Source organism: Aplidium turbinatum, chromosome 5 (assembly GCF_918807975.1).
Source record: "Aplidium turbinatum chromosome 5, kaAplTurb1.1, whole genome shotgun sequence".
NCBI classification, from domain to species: domain Eukaryota; kingdom Metazoa; phylum Chordata; class Ascidiacea; order Aplousobranchia; family Polyclinidae; genus Aplidium; species Aplidium turbinatum.
The window spans coordinates 14,784,932-14,803,178 of NC_137476.1; the positions used below are offsets into that span (position 1 = coordinate 14,784,932).

At 37.3% G+C, this 18,247-nt stretch overlaps 1 protein-coding gene across 2 annotated transcripts in view; it reads left to right on the forward strand.

The window, feature by feature from the left end:
• The window catches only part of LOC145769930 (BTB/POZ domain-containing protein 10-like), a 130,643-nt gene that overhangs the window by 48,098 nt on the left and 64,298 nt on the right, over positions 1–18,247 (forward strand). For both annotated transcript variants that reach the window (XM_082581480.1, XM_082581481.1), the window contains exons 3-4: positions 1,113–1,275; positions 8,276–8,384. In XM_082581480.1, the coding sequence (XP_082437606.1) occupies positions 1,113–1,275; positions 8,276–8,384 (272 nt within the window). The remainder of the gene's footprint in view (positions 1–1,112; positions 1,276–8,275; positions 8,385–18,247) is intronic.

An 18,247-nucleotide genomic window follows, 5' to 3' on the forward strand; every position in this document is an offset into this window, starting at 1 on the left:
CGCTCCTTCTCAACTAGTTCTTTATCAAACAGACTTTGTGTTGCTTGCAGTGTCCCAATTGTGCCGAAATTATGTTAGTGTATACGTAAATCGAGGCAATCTTCTCGCAGGGAGCTATTAATTTGTTCCTGGTAGCCTACCTGGTTGAGCATTTAACGTTATTTTATGATAATTCAACGTGGCTAGATGTCAAATTAATGTAAAACAAACGTAAATGTCTTATTGGGCATTGTTGTTACGCAATATAACCCGCCAGGAAAATGAAATCGATTTGTACTGACTCGAACGTTGAATTAACCCAAAATTAACCCCGTGAGTTATTTAATGTGAATTACCGTATCTGCGTGCGTATCGCGTTGCTCGCTTTATCACTACTTTTGGTATTATTACATCACAACAAATCAAACAATGCGACCCTGATCTCTCTAGTATCTACTCTAGTATATTTTTCGCTTCTCGTTTCATGTTTTGATACAATTATTTCTTTTTAAACGTTTACAGCAATTGCCGAGGCAAATTAACCTTTTGCCGTTTGGCCTCGGCAACGTTTTTGCCGAAGTAAAAATATGCTAATTTCGAAGACTGCATACTGAAAAAGCATTGATAGGTTATTTCTGGTAGTTTCGCATACTTGTTGAGGCCTTTGACGCAGGGCCGGTTACCGAGAGTTGAACCAGCGCCGCTTGTTCTTTTAGCTTGTTTGTTCATGAAGTCATGGGCTAATTATGTAATTAACTGAGCTGTCGTGGCAGACACTGAGCTATTTGCTGCAAATAATTGAGCTATCGCGGGGCTCCTAATACATCAATCATATTTCCTTCACCCCCAAGGACTGTCATCCAAGTCTAACTCTGAGACATTACAAACTACTGTGAGCAATGCATATGTGTGATGGATTCATCACTCTGCAAAAAATAGTCATATATAATTATTATTGTGGTGGCCTGCTTTGTTAGCAACATTGATGTAAATTTTGTAAACTAAATCTAGTATGCACCATAAAAAGCTAGGTTAAAATTTTTTTTTTAAAAGCTAAGGCTTTCTGGCGTTGAGAGTGTTTGGAGTTTAATGCCCAAAATATCATGGCAAGTACACTGCATATTGTCTCTCAGATGAAAGGCAGTCTTACTGGAAAGAAAGCATCAGGCAGTCTTTCAAAAGAACAAATGTCTGGTACCAGCAGAAACTTTGTCAGTGACAATGCTATACACAGCAGCTCTTTCCAAGGGGACTGTGATCCTTCTAACACTGCTATTCCTTCCGGATCGAAAAAAGGTATGTATATTCAAATGTAATTATTTAAACTACCATTCAACGTTTTATAGGCAGAGAAAACTTTTTCTCGAACCGTAGAAAATGTAATTATCAGATCACCGCTTCAATGCGTGATGGAAATCTACAGATAAATCTGCATCAGGCATTGCAGAGTGCAAAAAACAGTGTTGCAGAACGCGTTTTCGAATATTAAATTCTCATCAGTGCAACTACGTTTATGAACGCAATAACAACGGTTAAATTTAAACTCAATACAATACATTACAAACATTATAAGGACATATTCTCAGTGTTCAATTGAATATTAATAAATCCAGAGACATCAGAAAATCACTTCCCGCATGCAATTCCAGACCGACATTACTCGCTTAAGGTTTTTTTTTGTTAAAACAAACTTAATGTTCAAAGCAAAAAAGCCATCACAATGAACATCTACCGAAGTATACTAATTTACAGTACTTTAGATAAGCACTGAAAATTAATAGACGGTATTGTTATTAATATCAATTCAATATGATTTCAGTGATTATAATACAATGTAATACAGTAGCGTATCCAATTAATTAGCGACTACCTTCTAAAGTACACGTTAATTCGAACAGAAATAAGAATTTATCAAAAGTCTCAGTCATTTTAGAAGATTTCACCACCGGTTACAGGACCATCTTTGCTTGTTTTCTTGACAGAGTCAACTCTGATTGATCATATACGCCTTGGAGAGTAGCTAGTTGAGAAAATTCAGATAATATGAAACCAAGGAATTTTCAGAAATAATTATTTAAACTACCATTCAACGTTTTATAGGCAGAGAAAACTTTTTCTCGAACCGTAGAAAATGTAATTATCAGATCACCGCTTCAATGCGTGATGGAAATCCTTGGTTTCATATTATCTGAATTTTCTCAACTAGCTACTCTCCAAGGCGTATATGATCAATCAGAGTTGACTCTGTCAAGAAAACAAGCAAAGATGGTCCTGTAACCGGTGGTGAAATCTTCTAAAATGACTGAGACTTTTGATAAATTCTTATTTCTGTTCGAATTAACGTGTACTTTAGAAGGTAGTCGCTAATTAATTGGATACGCTACTGTATTACATTGTATTATAATCACTGAAATCATATTGAATTGATATTAATAACAATACCGTCTATTAATTTTCAGTGCTTATCTAAAGTACTGTAAATTAGTATACTTCGGTAGATGTTCATTGTGATGGCTTTTTTGCTTTGAACATTAAGTTTGTTTTAACAAAAAAAAACCTTAAGCGAGTAATGTCGGTCTGGAATTGCATGCGGGAAGTGATTTTCTGATGTCTCTGGATTTATTAATATTCAATTGAACACTGAGAATATGTCCTTATAATGTTTGTAATGTATTGTATTGAGTTTAAATTTAACCGTTGTTATTGCGTTCATAAACGTAGTTGCACTGATGAAAATTTAATATTCGAAAACGCGTTCTGCAACACTGTTTTTTGCACTCTGCAATGCCTGATGCAGATTTATCTGTAGATTTCCATCACGCATTGAAGCGGTGATCTGATAATTACATTTTCTACGGTTCGAGAAAAAGTTTTCTCTGCCTATAAAACGTTGAATGGTAGTTTAAATAATTATTTCTGAAAATTCCTTGGTTTCATATTATCTGAATATTCAAATGTTTAATCAATCTCCCATAAAGTATCATTTTACAACACAGTGTTTGGGTAGTTATTTCCTCATGTGCCAGGCCTTGAAATTCGTTTTTGTTGATGGCGGACAAACGTGTCCGACTGTCCGGTCTGAGCAGCTATCTCGGCGGACAAATTAAGTCTCACGGCGGACATACCAGTTTTAGCGTCGATCGTCATGCTTAATCACTTTATCTTCATAATTCTTCGCCATTTGAGAACTATAGCTACGGTTTAGAAGGTTTTTTAAAATTTCAGCAGAGTGACTCTCAAACGCTTTCATCAGACCAACGACATGCGCTTGAAGAAGAGTCAAAGCGCGGTGTAGCTGCTTAATACGCCACATAACTGACTAACTTCCACCGAACAAAGCCGTGTGGCTTGTTGCGTCACAACGCTCTGGTCACGAGTCGAAAAACTTCTACACTAACGCTACTATTTTCTGCTGTGCAAAATTTCACTAGGCTTTTTTCTTTAGATTTATTTTTGCATGTCATGTGAGCGAAAGTGAATTTTGCTTGGGCCTTTTCTTTCTCACAGTAATACCAAAACTTATCAAATTTTACTGCATCTTGCTGTAATGGCCTACTTGTATTATCTAATTTTGTAACCACCCTTGCCTAATCAATATTACTCGGAGATCAAAGCCAGACATTGTGACGTAAGACTTGAACTTAGTTGCGCCTGATTAGTGTAGAAGCACTGGTACTCCCATACATTCTTAGCGAATAAATCACCTTTGTTACGCCAATTCAATGTCATCAATCGTTGACGTAACGTAAAAATCGAAAGCTTTTCTGCTTGAATGGAAGCTAAGGGATACAGTATTCACATTTTCTAGATACGTGCTAGAATGCACTGGAAATTATATTTTCACAACAGTTGTTCGTACTATGCAATGACGATTTGTATCGCTAGTTCCTGTGTTATTTCTCGGCCGACAAATATGACCGATCTAGATGGTACATCCCGCGGACATTACATGCTGTATTTCGAGGTCTGTGTGCAGTTTACTATCAATTCTTGTTCAACTGTGCTGTAGAGATTGTCAAAAGGCATTTTTGAATCATTTACAGAATGAATGTATTTTAAAATATTTTATTTAGCCTTATTTGGAATGCCAAATCCTATTAACTTTATTGCAGTCTTAGAAAATGTAACGAAACCAAAAAAAAGTTAAGGTTTTGTTTAAGCAGCAATCCTACTAAAAACACAACATTATTTTGAACAGTGCAGTGTATCAAGGCTTCTCAAGCCTCCTCTTATAAAATGTCATCGCAATTTGTTTGCAGGTATCTCTGCATTTCAAAATAAGTCAATGTATTGTTCAGCAATATAAGCACGTATGAAGTACAGTGACGATCAATAGCACAACATCACTGCGACCTGCAATCCTGCATCATATATATAAAGTTGGCATTGCATGAGTGCATGACTAATCTCTTAGTCATGGTGAGCCAAACCCAGGTCACAGGTCCTGTCGAAGTGCAAGCCTCAAATTTGTCTGGACTCCGATCTGCTACGCTTGCTAGCAGTCCTAATCGATGTAGTGTATGTTAATAATAGTTTGACTATTACTTGAAACATATAGTTTTTTGTGTGATGTTGGTTGGGTTAATATTATGCTGCTGTTATGGAAATATTGCAATAGATTTTAACACTGTGCTTGATATCTGTGGACATCTGGCAACACTGGTAATAGAAAAAGGTTTGTCATTTTTCAAAAAGTGAAAGCAGGAGCTTTGCAGTGATTTAAAGATCAGTGAACACAGTTCTTAATTTCACATTCGATTTCTTATAACTATCGTACCCTTTCAAAAAGATGAAGAGTAGATTTAGCCTCGAATTCAAAACTAAAATTACATTGACTTCCTTTCATTATTATGGGTTTTATAGCAACAGTTGTAGCAAGTTTAGTTTCCCAACTTAGTACTTCCGCCGGCTACGTGGACCATGGAGGTACTTGCTTGATTTTGTCCCCAAGCAAGTGTTCCACTTTGGCTCATAGCTTCTCTAGACTTGCCTCATCAAAGCATAACCGTTTGCTCACTGGTGTGGGGGATGCTTTGGTGCAAACATGTTGGACTTGGCAGAGAGTGTTGCCTGTTAGTGTGGTGAAATGCAGACTGCTGCTCACATAATTAAGGATTGCCTGCTGTACAGACCACCTCGTAGTATGGAAGATCTAGTTTTCATTTAATCAAATATAATTATCACTCTCTAAACCCTTGACAGCCTGTTTCACCTAAAAGGAGGATCATCAGAAGGTTCTTATTCAAATAGAATCTTAATCTTATTCAAATAGAACCTTATTTAAATAGTTTTCATTGATATGACATTGCATAACCGCATGGTGCCCTGATAAATAGCAACAATGAAGAGATAGCAATACGAGAGAAGATTAATATAGGGGCGTATGTTTGCAAGGCCTGTGCATATACGGTAGGTCGCTATGCATGACATACACTACTACACTAGGAGATTTTACTTTGCCCCTGTTAGGTATAGGTAATTCTTTTTCGCATTAACTATAAACATCAAGATGCGTAGTTGATGTTTATAGTTAATGCGTCAATGATGCTTTGGAATGCAATATGCTTCCTGCATAGTAAACCTCGCTGGTGTGTAGTTGGGAACCGGAATGGCCCGTTTCGGTGAGTCTGATTCGGTGAGTTCCCTATTCGGTGAGAGCCCTATTCAGTGATTTTTTTTTAAATTATTGGGTACCGTAGCCTAATTATCATTGCCGTTATAGGGTTAAGGCTTAAGGGCAGGGGTTACGGGTTAGGGTCTTATTTCAACGTTTAGCGACATTAAAACGATGTAAAAGCGGTAATGATAATTAGGCTACGGTACCCGATAATTTTCAAAAAATCACCGAATAGGGAACTCTCCTAAAAAGGCTCTCACCGAATCAGACTCACCGAATAGTAGCAGACCCGTTGGGAACACATAGTTGGGAATCACTGAGCAGTGAGCAAGCTATTCGTGTACGATATTTCTTGGGCTGGTGTTCGCGAGGGAATGAGTTTGATACTACTCGGAAGCGTTTTTTTTTTAAACTAAATTTTGACCCGTAATGACTCAATTGTTAGGCTGTTGCATTTTTGTGGTCAATTTTTAATTTGAGTAGCCTACAGCACAATTTTAATGTCTTTTCAAATGTGAGTAATAAAGTTAGAGTATTTTTAATTTGCTGGAATTTGTGAATTTCTCTGGGTAAGTTCCGTTCGTCTTAAGAGGATGTGACCGTGTTTGCCGAATGAAGCATTACATTTTTGCTTTCAACAAGTTAGTTTGGTGGCTGTACTTCTTTAAAAAATGGTTTCATCAATGTCAAGTTTACTTTTAGGCAGTGTTTTTTAGCAGGCAAGTTAGTTTAAAATAAAACGCCTCTGGGTAGTATCGAACTCATACCCTTGGGCATACCAGCCCGAGAAGCATCATACGCACCGCTGATTCAGTTGAATAAAACTATTGAATTCAGAAGTTATATAGGCACTTTTTTCTTCTCTTGTCTTTTGCTTTGAAAGAGAAAAAGAAAAAAAATACGCCATGACCAGTCAAATCTAGTGTTTCAGATTAAAAGACCGGAGCCGGTCAAACAGCCACTGCCTTTTTTTAATGAGCGTGTTCCTGTTCGGCATTTATATGTTGTTAGTCTAGGTTTGCGTTGGCGAAAGCTTTATCAATAAATTATTCAAGTTTCCGAACATGACTGAGTTCACTTTTAGTTATATAAGTCAATAAATAACTACACTAAACAGCAGTAAAAAATTACCATATCCAATATTCAAGCGGGTGGTAGGCTTGAGTGAAGAGTAACTTAGTTTTGCTTTCAGAGTGAAGAGTAACTTAGTTTTCTGTCAAAACCCCGACTAGGTTTTGCCAAAGCTGAGCTGATACAATCTGCAGACTTTATTAGGAATAGCACCTAAATGAACGGGCGCTAGGGATGGGCAAAATAGAATAATTAGCTATTCTAGAATATTCTAGAATACTGAAACCGAATATAGAATACAGATATGTATTCTAGAATAATTGACAGTTTTTACCATCGACACATTTTAATGATTTTTATGACTTTACAAAAACAATGAACATCACAAAAATTGCTTATCGCAGTGTAACTTTCACCAGTCAAACGAGATCTCAACTTGGTGGCAGTTAAACCTGCACTTGAAAAACATCTCTCTGAAGAAGCAGATGTAGCAGGTACACAAAAATATTTTGAAACTAACTGACAGAAACAAGAAAATTGGTTTTAGTTTTGCTTTCCATCAAACAAGGGCGTTTTGAAGAGATGTAGTGAATGCTTTCAACAACGTGAGATATGTATCTATTTCTGAAGCAGGGGAAGCCAAATTTGCTGATTCATCTTCACTACTGCAAGCAGCATCTTCAATCCCACAGCTCAACAAGTCGTCCATGTCACTGTACTGGCATGTACGGTATTACAGGCCCGCAGTCAGCCGGGGAGCCTTGCCCCCCCACCTAAAAATTGTTGCCCCCTGGCAAAATCCCAACATTCTCTAGCAACAGCTACAATTATAATGATTTTGTCCATTTAAATTTTTTCGGCCCCCCTAAAAAAAAATTGCCCCCCCCCCCTTGCTCTGCGGCAGTACAGTAAAAGCTAAGACAAAGCCCCCGTACGTACTTCAGCAGGGAGGGTCGCTAATAAGCACACCCTGTGGTCGACGTTGCCCTGCATACGAGAGTTGGAGCCCACGATGTTAGGTAGCTTAGCGAAGGCAAGTCGACTGTTGTATTCTACCAGAAACAACTTAGGTTTGTGGTACTGAAATAGAGAAAAATCCTGAAAGCGGATTAAGCTGTTTCGTACCACACTTCCGCAAGACTGTGAGGACTACAAAGCGCTTGACAAGAAAGATCTCTTTAATGCGAACAATGAAACTCGTGCGTTTTTCCGACGCCGCATCGCACTGAATCGATAAACAATTCTACTTTCGCTGCAGCGAATTCGTTGCGATCAAACGGACTATTACGAAGTAGATCGTTAAAGCGGTTTCAATTATCCGATTTCATATGCATTTTGAAACCGGTTAGACTCTACAACCGGTTATTCTATATTCGGTATTCTATTTTGCCCATCCCTAACGGGCGCCACAGTGCTCTGCACTTAAATATCCTGGTGCCACAGTGTGCGCGCCTATCTGGCCGGCGCCTAACTGTCTTGCCTAAAAGACGTGGACCCTGTATTTTAAATTGCCATTGTCTACATGTACAAATTGGTTGCTTGCATTCGTTTCGCAAATTTGAAAATGTGTTAAAGAGGTAAAAATTTTCATGCATTATACTTTTTCAGGATCCAAAAAGTCTGATGCAGATAAAAAGTTGGTACTACTTGTTGACGAAACACGCTTTGTAGTTGAAAAACATTTGTTTTCTTCGAAACCTGACACCATGCTAGCCAAGTAAATACTTTTGTATGACTTTGTTTAGTGAAATGTTTTTAGGTTGTTGTGTATTAGGTCTATCTATTTGTTGTGCATTATCTATTCTGTCACAGCACCAAATAGCATGTTACAAATTACCTAATTCTCAAATTGCCTTTCATAAGAGAGGGATGTGATCATGATAAAAAGCCTGCTTGTGAAAGTGTTTGTGCTGTGACACAATTTATGAGATACATGTTAACAGGGCTATGGACATGTCGGAGGGATTTTGGCATATCCACAGTCAGAGTCGTTGAAAAAAGTCGACTCTGACTTGATACAAAGCGATGAACAATAAACTTTTTGTGTGGAATCTTTTTTCAAAATTTGTTTCTTGTTCTTTATATCATATTGCTGTCTAAAACTCTTCAGAAAATGGAAATGGTTAGTGTTTGCTGTCAATTTTTGTTAAAATTTCAATTTTGATTACAACTTCAGTGAAATTAAGTTTTAAAAAATTGAAAAATACCAAAAATTGAAAAAAAATTGACAAACCTAAAAATCTGATAACACTGAAATCGGAAACCGAGGAGCTGGAGTCGTATATTTTTTGTCCGACTCCACGGCGGACAAGTGAATGCGAATAGCAGTAACAAGACAAGGCCATAAGGACAGAAAGCCATGGGCAAACAGATTGCAAGCAACATGTCAGCTTATATCTATAACAACTGGGTAACGATAGCAGGAGCAGAACAAGGCCAATAGGGTAGAAAGCGACGGCAAGCGAATTGCAAGCAACATGTCGGCTTATATCTGGCATGTCCGTTAAGATCATGGCTTTTCGATAACGTCCATGAAATAGACAGTAAGTACATAGAAAATTAACATTAAATGTAACACGCTGATAAGACTAGACGCCAGCAAGGATGATTTAGTGTGTAAGCCCTACCTTAAGAATAAGCAAGCCCCTAATAGCAGTGGCTTTAAAGTTAACAACTAAACATGCCATAGCGAACGAAGCCTACAGTGATCAGGATGACTACAGTGATCAGACTAAGATATAACAAGATACTATGTGAAGGAAAGCAACCCCCACAGGCCCAAAATACTTCTGGATTATTATACGAATTTTTTAACATACTGAGTGTTTTGCAAGTTGGGTCACTCTTGATTTCGTGTACCTTGATTCTGCTGATATCTTGATTCTCATGGTATTCTTAACAATAAACATGTAGCTATTTGCAGAAGCATGGCGCAAATTCGAGCGTGCATATCGAGTGTACCACGTAGCAGCTGAACTCACCAAAAAGGCACAGGAAGTCCAGATAGCTAATTTTTTGAATGCGGCTGGGGCTGAGGCCCAGGAAATTTTTGACAATTTTGTATTCTCCAATGAAGAGGGAGACAAGAAAGATATTTTAGAAGACGTTCTGAAAAAGTTTAAGACCTACTGTGAACCACAAAAAAACGAAATATTTGAAACGCATCGCTTCCAGCAGCGCACACAGCGGGAAGGAGAAAGCGTTGACTCATGGATCAATGACTTAAGAACCATTGCCACAGGATGTAATTTTGCGGAATGGCCCGATTCGGTGAGTCCGATTCGGTGAGTCCGATTCGGTGAGTCCGATTCGGTGAGTTCCCTATTCGGTGAGTTTTTTTTTTAAATTATTGCGCGCTGTAGCCTAATTATCATTGCCGTTATTGGGTTAGGGGATAGGGGTTTGGGGGTTTTTGGGTTGGGGGTTTTTGGGGTTTGGGGGGTTGGGTTTTTTTGGGAGGTTTGGGGGTTTTTTGGGGTTTTGGGTTTTTTGTGGTTTTGGGGTTTTTTGGGGGTTTTGGGTTTTTTGGGGGTTTTGGTTTTTTTTGGGGTTTGGGTTTTGGGTCATTCCATGTCAAATCACCCAATGGGTTAAACACCACCTTCTCCGATTTTGATGAAATTTTGCACGTTTGTTGCATATGGGCAGAAACCCCCAAATATAAAATTTTATCGTGATCAAACCATTCGTTCTGGAGATATTGACCTTTGAACTTTTGACCTTTTCGACGAGGCGCCAAAGTTTAAAACTCAATTTCTCATTAACCACTTGACCAATATCCATGTGTGAGGTATCATTTTTAAGGAAATTGACTCAGGAATTCATTTTTGACACTAAAATCTGAATTTAACTTTGTTTAGAAGTAATGACCTTTTCACCTATATTTTGACCTTGAATTTCACCTTGTGGAACAAGTTCGATTTTTATTATGAAACACCCAAATTGTAGTCAAGGTAATGGACTATAACCTCTGTAAAAATCAGAACACTATTATTTTTCGTTTTTGAGATAATTATGTAGATGTAAAAATTCTGTATTTTATGAAAAGTAACTTTTTTTTGGTTGTCACTTAAAATCTAGGCTTTTGGAACTTGATATTCTTTATTTTACAATTAGCATTATGAACTGCAGTATAATTTAGTATGACTCAAAGTTACTAGACTGCATTTAAAAAGTGACCAAACTTATTTCAAGTCCTGACCAATAAAAAAACAGGCATGAAATTGAACCAAAATGATTTTGCAGTGACCTAAAAAATGCTATGGCCATGTTGGTTAATTGACCAAAAAATAAACAACGAAAATTCTAAAACAATTTCAATTTGCATAGCAGTGGTAAATTGATGTTCTCTTTATTTTTCTTCGTGTATGAGGTAATGCCGTCGCGCATGCATCTGCGTCAATTTCACAATCAGTGCAAGCATTTTATAGCTGACCCGTCAAAACTGGAGGCTTGGCACCACCAAGCAAAAAATCGAAAGGAAAACAGAAGCTAAAAAGAGGGACAATCAAACTAAGACATGGTCTAGAAAAGCTCATGAAACTCAACTGGAATCATCAGAATCAGAGACTGATAATGAAAACCACGATCTTCAACTATACAATTCTATGTTCGGTGAGCTGATAAATAGATTCAAACAAAGTAATTCCTATGCTGAACGTGTTCAAATACTGACTCTCTCTCCGTTCACCATTAAGCGCACAATGCAACTATTTGAAGCAACAAACTACATATATAGTTAAAAAGAGCAGGAAGTCCTGTCAAAAATGAAAAAGGAATATTAGGCCAATGTGACAAAAAGAAGGGAAAAGCTATGGATTTGACACTCCGGGATAAAATAATGCATTTTTATGAAAATGATGACAACAGTCGCATGAGAGGAGCGAGGAAGAAAGTAAGTGTTTGTAACAAAAATGGGAAAAAGAAGAACACCAGAAACGCTTGGTTCTATAAATATTTAATAAAACTACCATTCAACGTTTTATAGGCAGAGAAAACTTTTTTCTCTTCCTATAAAACGTTGAATGGTAGTTTTATTAAATATTTCTGGAAACTTCCTTGGTTTCATATTATTTGGTTCTATGTAATTTGAAGGAGCTACCTGCTACATGCACTATGCAACTTTCAATGAGATTCAAATGCAGTTTGGTTTGAGCAAAGTAAGGTTTTCTTCATTTGCAGCTCTTTAACCAAAATGGTGCGTATTAGCTGGAACTTCAGTTCACAACAAATCACTTAATGGCAAGTTGTGTCTGTTCCACTGAAAATGAAGCGTGCATGATGGCATCGATAGGTGTAAGAGTTGCCCTAGCAAACAGGGAACTATCGATTTTTTGCAAAATTGTGGTGAATTAGCAGATCTGGATGAAATAGGTTATAAGCAATGGGTGACTGTTGATCGTACTCAATTAATCAGCATTGTAGAGCCAAAAGCAGAATTTGTAGATACATTGAGTAATTCGATTTCAAAACTTACATTACACGTCACAGCTATATATATTGCTAAATCTCAAAAAGGTTACATGAACAATCTCAAATCTACCATGACGCCCATGAAAGAAGCTGTTGTACAAGGTGATTTTGCAGAAAACTATTCCTTTGTTATCCAAGACGAGATTCAAAGTTACCATTGGGAAAACTCACAAGCTACCCTCCACCCCTTTGTTGCATACTACCGCTCTGACGATGAAAGCCTTGAACACCTTAACATGTGTGTTATCAGTAACTGCAAGGAACACAACACTGTGGTAGTCCACACCTTTCTCAAGCATGTAATCCCCTATCTGAAACTTAAAATTCCACAAGTTGAAAAAATTCACTACTTTACAGACGGGTGCAGTGGTCAATACAAGAATAAATACAATTTTATCAATTTGTGTTACCACCAAGCAGACTTTGACCTATAGTGCAAATGGAACTTTTTTGTCACCTCACATGGCAAGAGTGCCTGCGATGGCATTGGAGGTAGGCTACAGTCAAACGACTTGTTCGTAAAGCAAACCTCCAAAGACCCTCCACTGATCATATTTCAACCACTACATCAATGTTCGAATGGTGCCTCCACAACATTTCTGGCATTTATTTTTTCCATGTTGACGTGGCTGAAGTAGCGTATTTGACGTGACTGAAGTTTGTCCAAATTGGTCGCTTATTTCCTCCATTGCAGAAGAGTAAAACTGTTTTTTTCAGTAACCACTTTCTCAAATTGTGCGGCTTATGAATTTTCCTAAGTCTAACTACATGCTCTGAGTCTGAGGTACAATGATCATAAACTCTTGTGCTCACCATCTAATGTCTTGCTGGGTATTTTACCTAAAGTAACCTTGTACCGTACACATTACTATCATTGAAATCAGAAAAATAACATTTTTGTCATTGTGTTGATTGCAATTTTTCTTTGGTATGAAAATATGCAGCATGCTAATTATAGCTCATGAATTTTTTCTTAATTTGAGCATTGTATTTGTACCAAATATTGCAGGTAAATAGCAAAGTCAAAAAACAACAAAAACGTTTGAAAACACATTTTTAACTTAGACTAACATTCGAACATACTAAATTAATGATTAGTACAAGTCTATAAATTAGTCAGGAAGGTGGTAAATATCACAAAACTGCTGTAATTCAGTCTATTAATTCTGTACTTAAGATGTATGATACCGTATTACACGGTTGTGTCATATCATTGTGAATTTATGCATATCAAGCAATTGGAAAACTCCTAAATGGATGCAGATCCATCCAATATATTATAATTATATACTGCCGCTGTTGCTTTGTCATGACAGGAGAATAATGATAAAACATCAAAGATCAATGCTCTTTTCTGATGTATTTATTGTAAAACTATTTTGTGATTCAGTCCTGAAGTCTAAACTTCAAATTAGCAATCATTCAGATACCACATTTGACTTTGCAAAAATTTTTACCCAAAAAATATTTTTTTCACCAAATACAGAATTTTTACATCTACATATCTCAAAAACGAAAAATAATAGTGTTCTGATTTTTACAGAATTAATAGTCCATTATCTTGACTACAATTTGGGTGTTTCAAAACAAAAATCGAACTTGTTCCACAAGGTGAAATTCAAGGTCAAAATATAGGTGAAAAGGTCATTACTTCTGAACAGAGTTAAATTCAGATTTTATTGTCAAAAATGAATTCCTGAGTCAATTCCCTTTAATATGATACCTTACACATGGGTATTGGTCAAGTGGTTCATGAGATATTGAATTTTATAATTTGGCGCCTCGTCGAAAAGGTTAAAAGTTCAAAGGTCAATATATCCAGAACGAATGGTCCAATCGCGATAAAATTTTATATTTGGGGGTTTCTGCCCATATGCAACAAACGTGCAAAATTTCATCAAAATCGGAGAAGGTGGTGTTTAAAATTTCAATTTTTTTTGGGTGATTTGACATGGAATGACCCTTTTTGAGGTTTGGGTTTTTGGGGTTTGGGGTTAGGGGGTTTGGGGTTTTGGGGTTAGGGGTTTTAATTAGGCTACGGTACCCGATAATTTTCAAAAAAAAATTCAAAAAAATCACCGAATAGGGCTCTCACCGAAAAAGGCTCTCACCGAAAAAGGCTCTCACCGAATCGGACTCACCGAATCGTAGCAGACCCGTAATTTTGAGACTGTACGCGAAAAAGAGCGAAACTTGAGAAATCAAGTAGTGTTTGGTGTGCAGGACTCGCATGTGAAAGAAAGGTTATTGCAAATGCCTGATCTAACATTAGCCAAAGCACTGGACATATGTCATGCGGCAGAAGCCAGCAAGGATCACATGAAAGTAATGAATTCTGCAAACGGACATGTTATCAATGCTGTGAGCAAGCACAGTACTAATACTAGGCACAATAATTTTAAACGTGCAGTAGAAAAAACTGATTATAGGCCTACTAAGTGTAAATATTGTGGTGGTAAACATGCCCCTAGAAAGTGCCCAGCTTACGGCAAAGCGTGCCATAAATGTGATGGACGTAATCGTTTTTCTAGTGTTTGTAGGAGATCAAATGACAGTACGGCAAGACATGTACCCGTGCATGAAATTGAAGCACAAAATGAGGATGTAGGTTTCCTGAGAATCTCATCAATTAACAGTAACGAAGAGTTTACATCCAGAATGAAAACTCATCTTACCGTTATTGATGGAGATAATCACAAATTTTCTGTCTTGTTTAAACTAGACACAGGAGCCAAAGCCAACGTGATACCGTTGAAATTGTTTAGTGCCATGACTGGTCAAGTACTAACTAAAACCAACACTAAGCTTTGTGGTTTTGGAAGTCTAAATGTGAAGCCTTTAGGCACTACTGTGATTAAATGTGCAAATAAGAACGGTGATTATTTTGATTTATTGTGCTATGTTACTGATGTTGTAAACTTATCGATATTGGGTGAATCATCGTGTGCGAAACTTAATTTAGTTATGCGAGTGGATGTATGTAGTGAACCTTTATCACGTGATAGCGTAAACACTAAGTATGCTAATGTTTTCACCGGCGTTGGTACCTATGCGAAGGAGTACCACATCCAGATACAGCCTGATGCACAACCTGTAGTTCAACTACCCCGTAGAGTCCCATATGCAATAGAGCCCAAACTGAAAAAACGTCCTGGACAAGCTTGAAGAGGATGACATCATTGCGAATGTAGACATTCCAACAGAATGGGTGAGCAACTTGGTGGTAGTTGAGAAGAAAAACAAAGACTTGCGTATATGCTTAGACCCCAAACCACTTAATGCGGTTATCATGCGCGAACGTCATAACATCCCGACGCCAGGAGATGTACAAGCAAAGTTATCAGGAAAAAATGTTTTCACTGTTATTGATATGAAGAATGCGTATTGGCATGTGAAGCTGAGTGACGAATCATCCTATCTCACAACATTTCACACGCCATATGGGGTCGAAAGAGATTTTTAAGAATGCCCTTCGGTATTTCGGTACACGACAACTGGGCGAGACAAAGTGGGCGATGCCACCTTGGGCGAGACCACGTGGGCGACGAGTCAAGTGGGCGACGGACCAGGTGGGCGACGGCCAAACGTCACGTTTATCGTGAAGTTTAAGAGAATAAAGTTATATTTTCTGTTTTAGATCATAAAATATGACTTCTCATTTTTACTTTAAAATACAATGATTGAACTCTAGTAACTTCGTAAATGCAATTCAAACAGCTCCTGTAGACATTGAAATTTAATAATTTGTGGAAGAGAGACAATGGGAGTTTCACGAAGCATGCTGTAATAGCGCTTGTTGTTTGATGTCAATTTGGAAGAGAGGCAAAGGGAGTTTCACAAGCATGCTGTGATGGCGCTTGCTGTTTGATGTTAATTTGCGTTGTGACATCATCTCGACACATTATTTTGCAACACACAAACTAGTCTCTGAATATTACAAACACTTGCGGTAGGTCATTGGTTACAAGAGTAGGTGCTCACTGCCTACCTACAATCCCTCCTCGGTCTGCCTCAATCATACTTGCAATTGTTTCTTGTTGTTTTTTGATTTATTGAGTTAGCGAGTTGGGATAAAAACCTGATTTTGTATAAACTTATAATGGCTTTAACAACGATAACTTAAATCCGAAATCCGTGGTACACATTGGCATTTCTCTAGCTTGGTATTTCGATAATAATAATAATATTATGGTTTTATTTATTGTCGCTCTACAACAGCTAAGGTCTTTTAGCGACAGGGCTCGTTTTTTATTTATATCAGGTTTACGATGTTATCACATTATTACCCGACTCATTCTCACTGCGCTATGCAGGATAGAACACAATCGGTACCGTTTTTAAAGTCTTCAGTTTGACCCGACCTGGAATCGATCTCAGATCTACCAGTCATAAATTATGACCAAAATATGACTTGTCATTTTTACTATAAAATACAATGATTGAACCCTAGTAACTTCGTAAATGCAATTCAAACAGCTCCTGTAGACATTGAACTTTGATAATTTGTGGGAGGCAATGAAAGTTCTCCGCTGAAGCTCAGTTTCACGAAGCATTTGAAGCAACATTTTCATTATTTTTTGTAGCCTAGTAAATAGCGCTTGCTGTTTGATGTTAATTTGCATTGTGACATCATCTTGACACATTATTTTGCAACACACAAACCAGTCTCTGAATATCATAAACACTTGCGTTAGGTCACTAGGTCAGCCAGTGCTGAGATCTTAACTACTAAGTAGCTGGTTAGTGGTTACGTGCATTAGACATTTGAATTTTGGCAGTGATTTTCAAGCGAAGCCGAAGTTTTTTGTTAGTTGTTCGAGTGTGTTATTGTTCAAAATAGGCCTACATGTAAAAACTTACATACGATTCATTAACTATGGAGATTAGCATAAATTTTATGCTCTAAAGATAAAGTCATGTTTTTCAATTTTTAGGTCATAAAAAATGGCCCTAGTAAGAACTGTCAGCCACAATGTGTTCTGAGTGAACTGCTGATGCGGCTACGCAGCGTCTAGACTAGAACATTCGGATTAAAAAATATCAGTTGACAGTTCGTACCGAAGTATTTTTCTGACTTGTTTGTTAAAGTACCGGTAGCTGAGTATCGTTCGAAACTCGAAAGACGCTTTCGATTGTGATGACAAGTACGACTTGCCTTGCATGTTTTATAGGAAGTATTCAGGTCATTTCAATTTGTGAGCACGCTTCTCCAGAATGTCGTGGCCTACATGTATATAGGTCACCAATCGAATGATTGTGGGACAGACGCATGCGATCAAAACAAAGACAAATGTCTGTAATCCCAGACCATAATCTTATGTTTAAACGTTGTACTGCAAACAAAGACGTTGAATCAATATAAAATAATTCAATGAAAAATCTAAACAACTTTTGAGAAATTGTTTGTTGGTCTGCTTTGTTAAGTCAACAGTCATTGTTAAGTTAATAAGTCATTACTATTCACTAGGGCAATTTTTTTATGACCTAAAAATTGAAAAATATGACTTTATTTTTAGAGCATCGAATTTATGCTAATCTCCGTAGTTAATGATTCGTATGTAAGTTTTTACATGTAGGCCTATTTTGAACAATAACACACTCGAACAACTAACAAAAAACTTCGGTTTCGCTTGAAAATCACTGCCAAAATTCAAATGTCTAATGCACGTAACCAGCTACTTAGTAGTTAAGATCTCAGCACTGGCTGACCTAGTGACCTAACGCAAGTGTTTATAATATTCAGAGACTGGTTTGTGTGTTGCAAAATAATGTGTCAAGATGATGTCACAATGCAAATTAACATCAAACAGCAAGCGCTATTACTAGGCTACAAAAAATAATGAAAATGTTGCTTCCAATGCTTCGTGAAACTCAGCTTCAGCGTGAGAACTCTCATTGCCTCCCACAAATTATCAAAGTTCAATGTCTACAGGAGCTGTTTGAATTGCATTTACGAAGTTACTAGGGTTCAATCATTGTATTTTAAAGTTAAAATGAGAAGTCATATTTTATGAACTAAAACAGAAAATATGACTTTATAACTTCTTAAATTGACCCCGTAGCAACGTCGTTGTTTCACTGTTATCGGTTTGACAACTTTCTTCACCA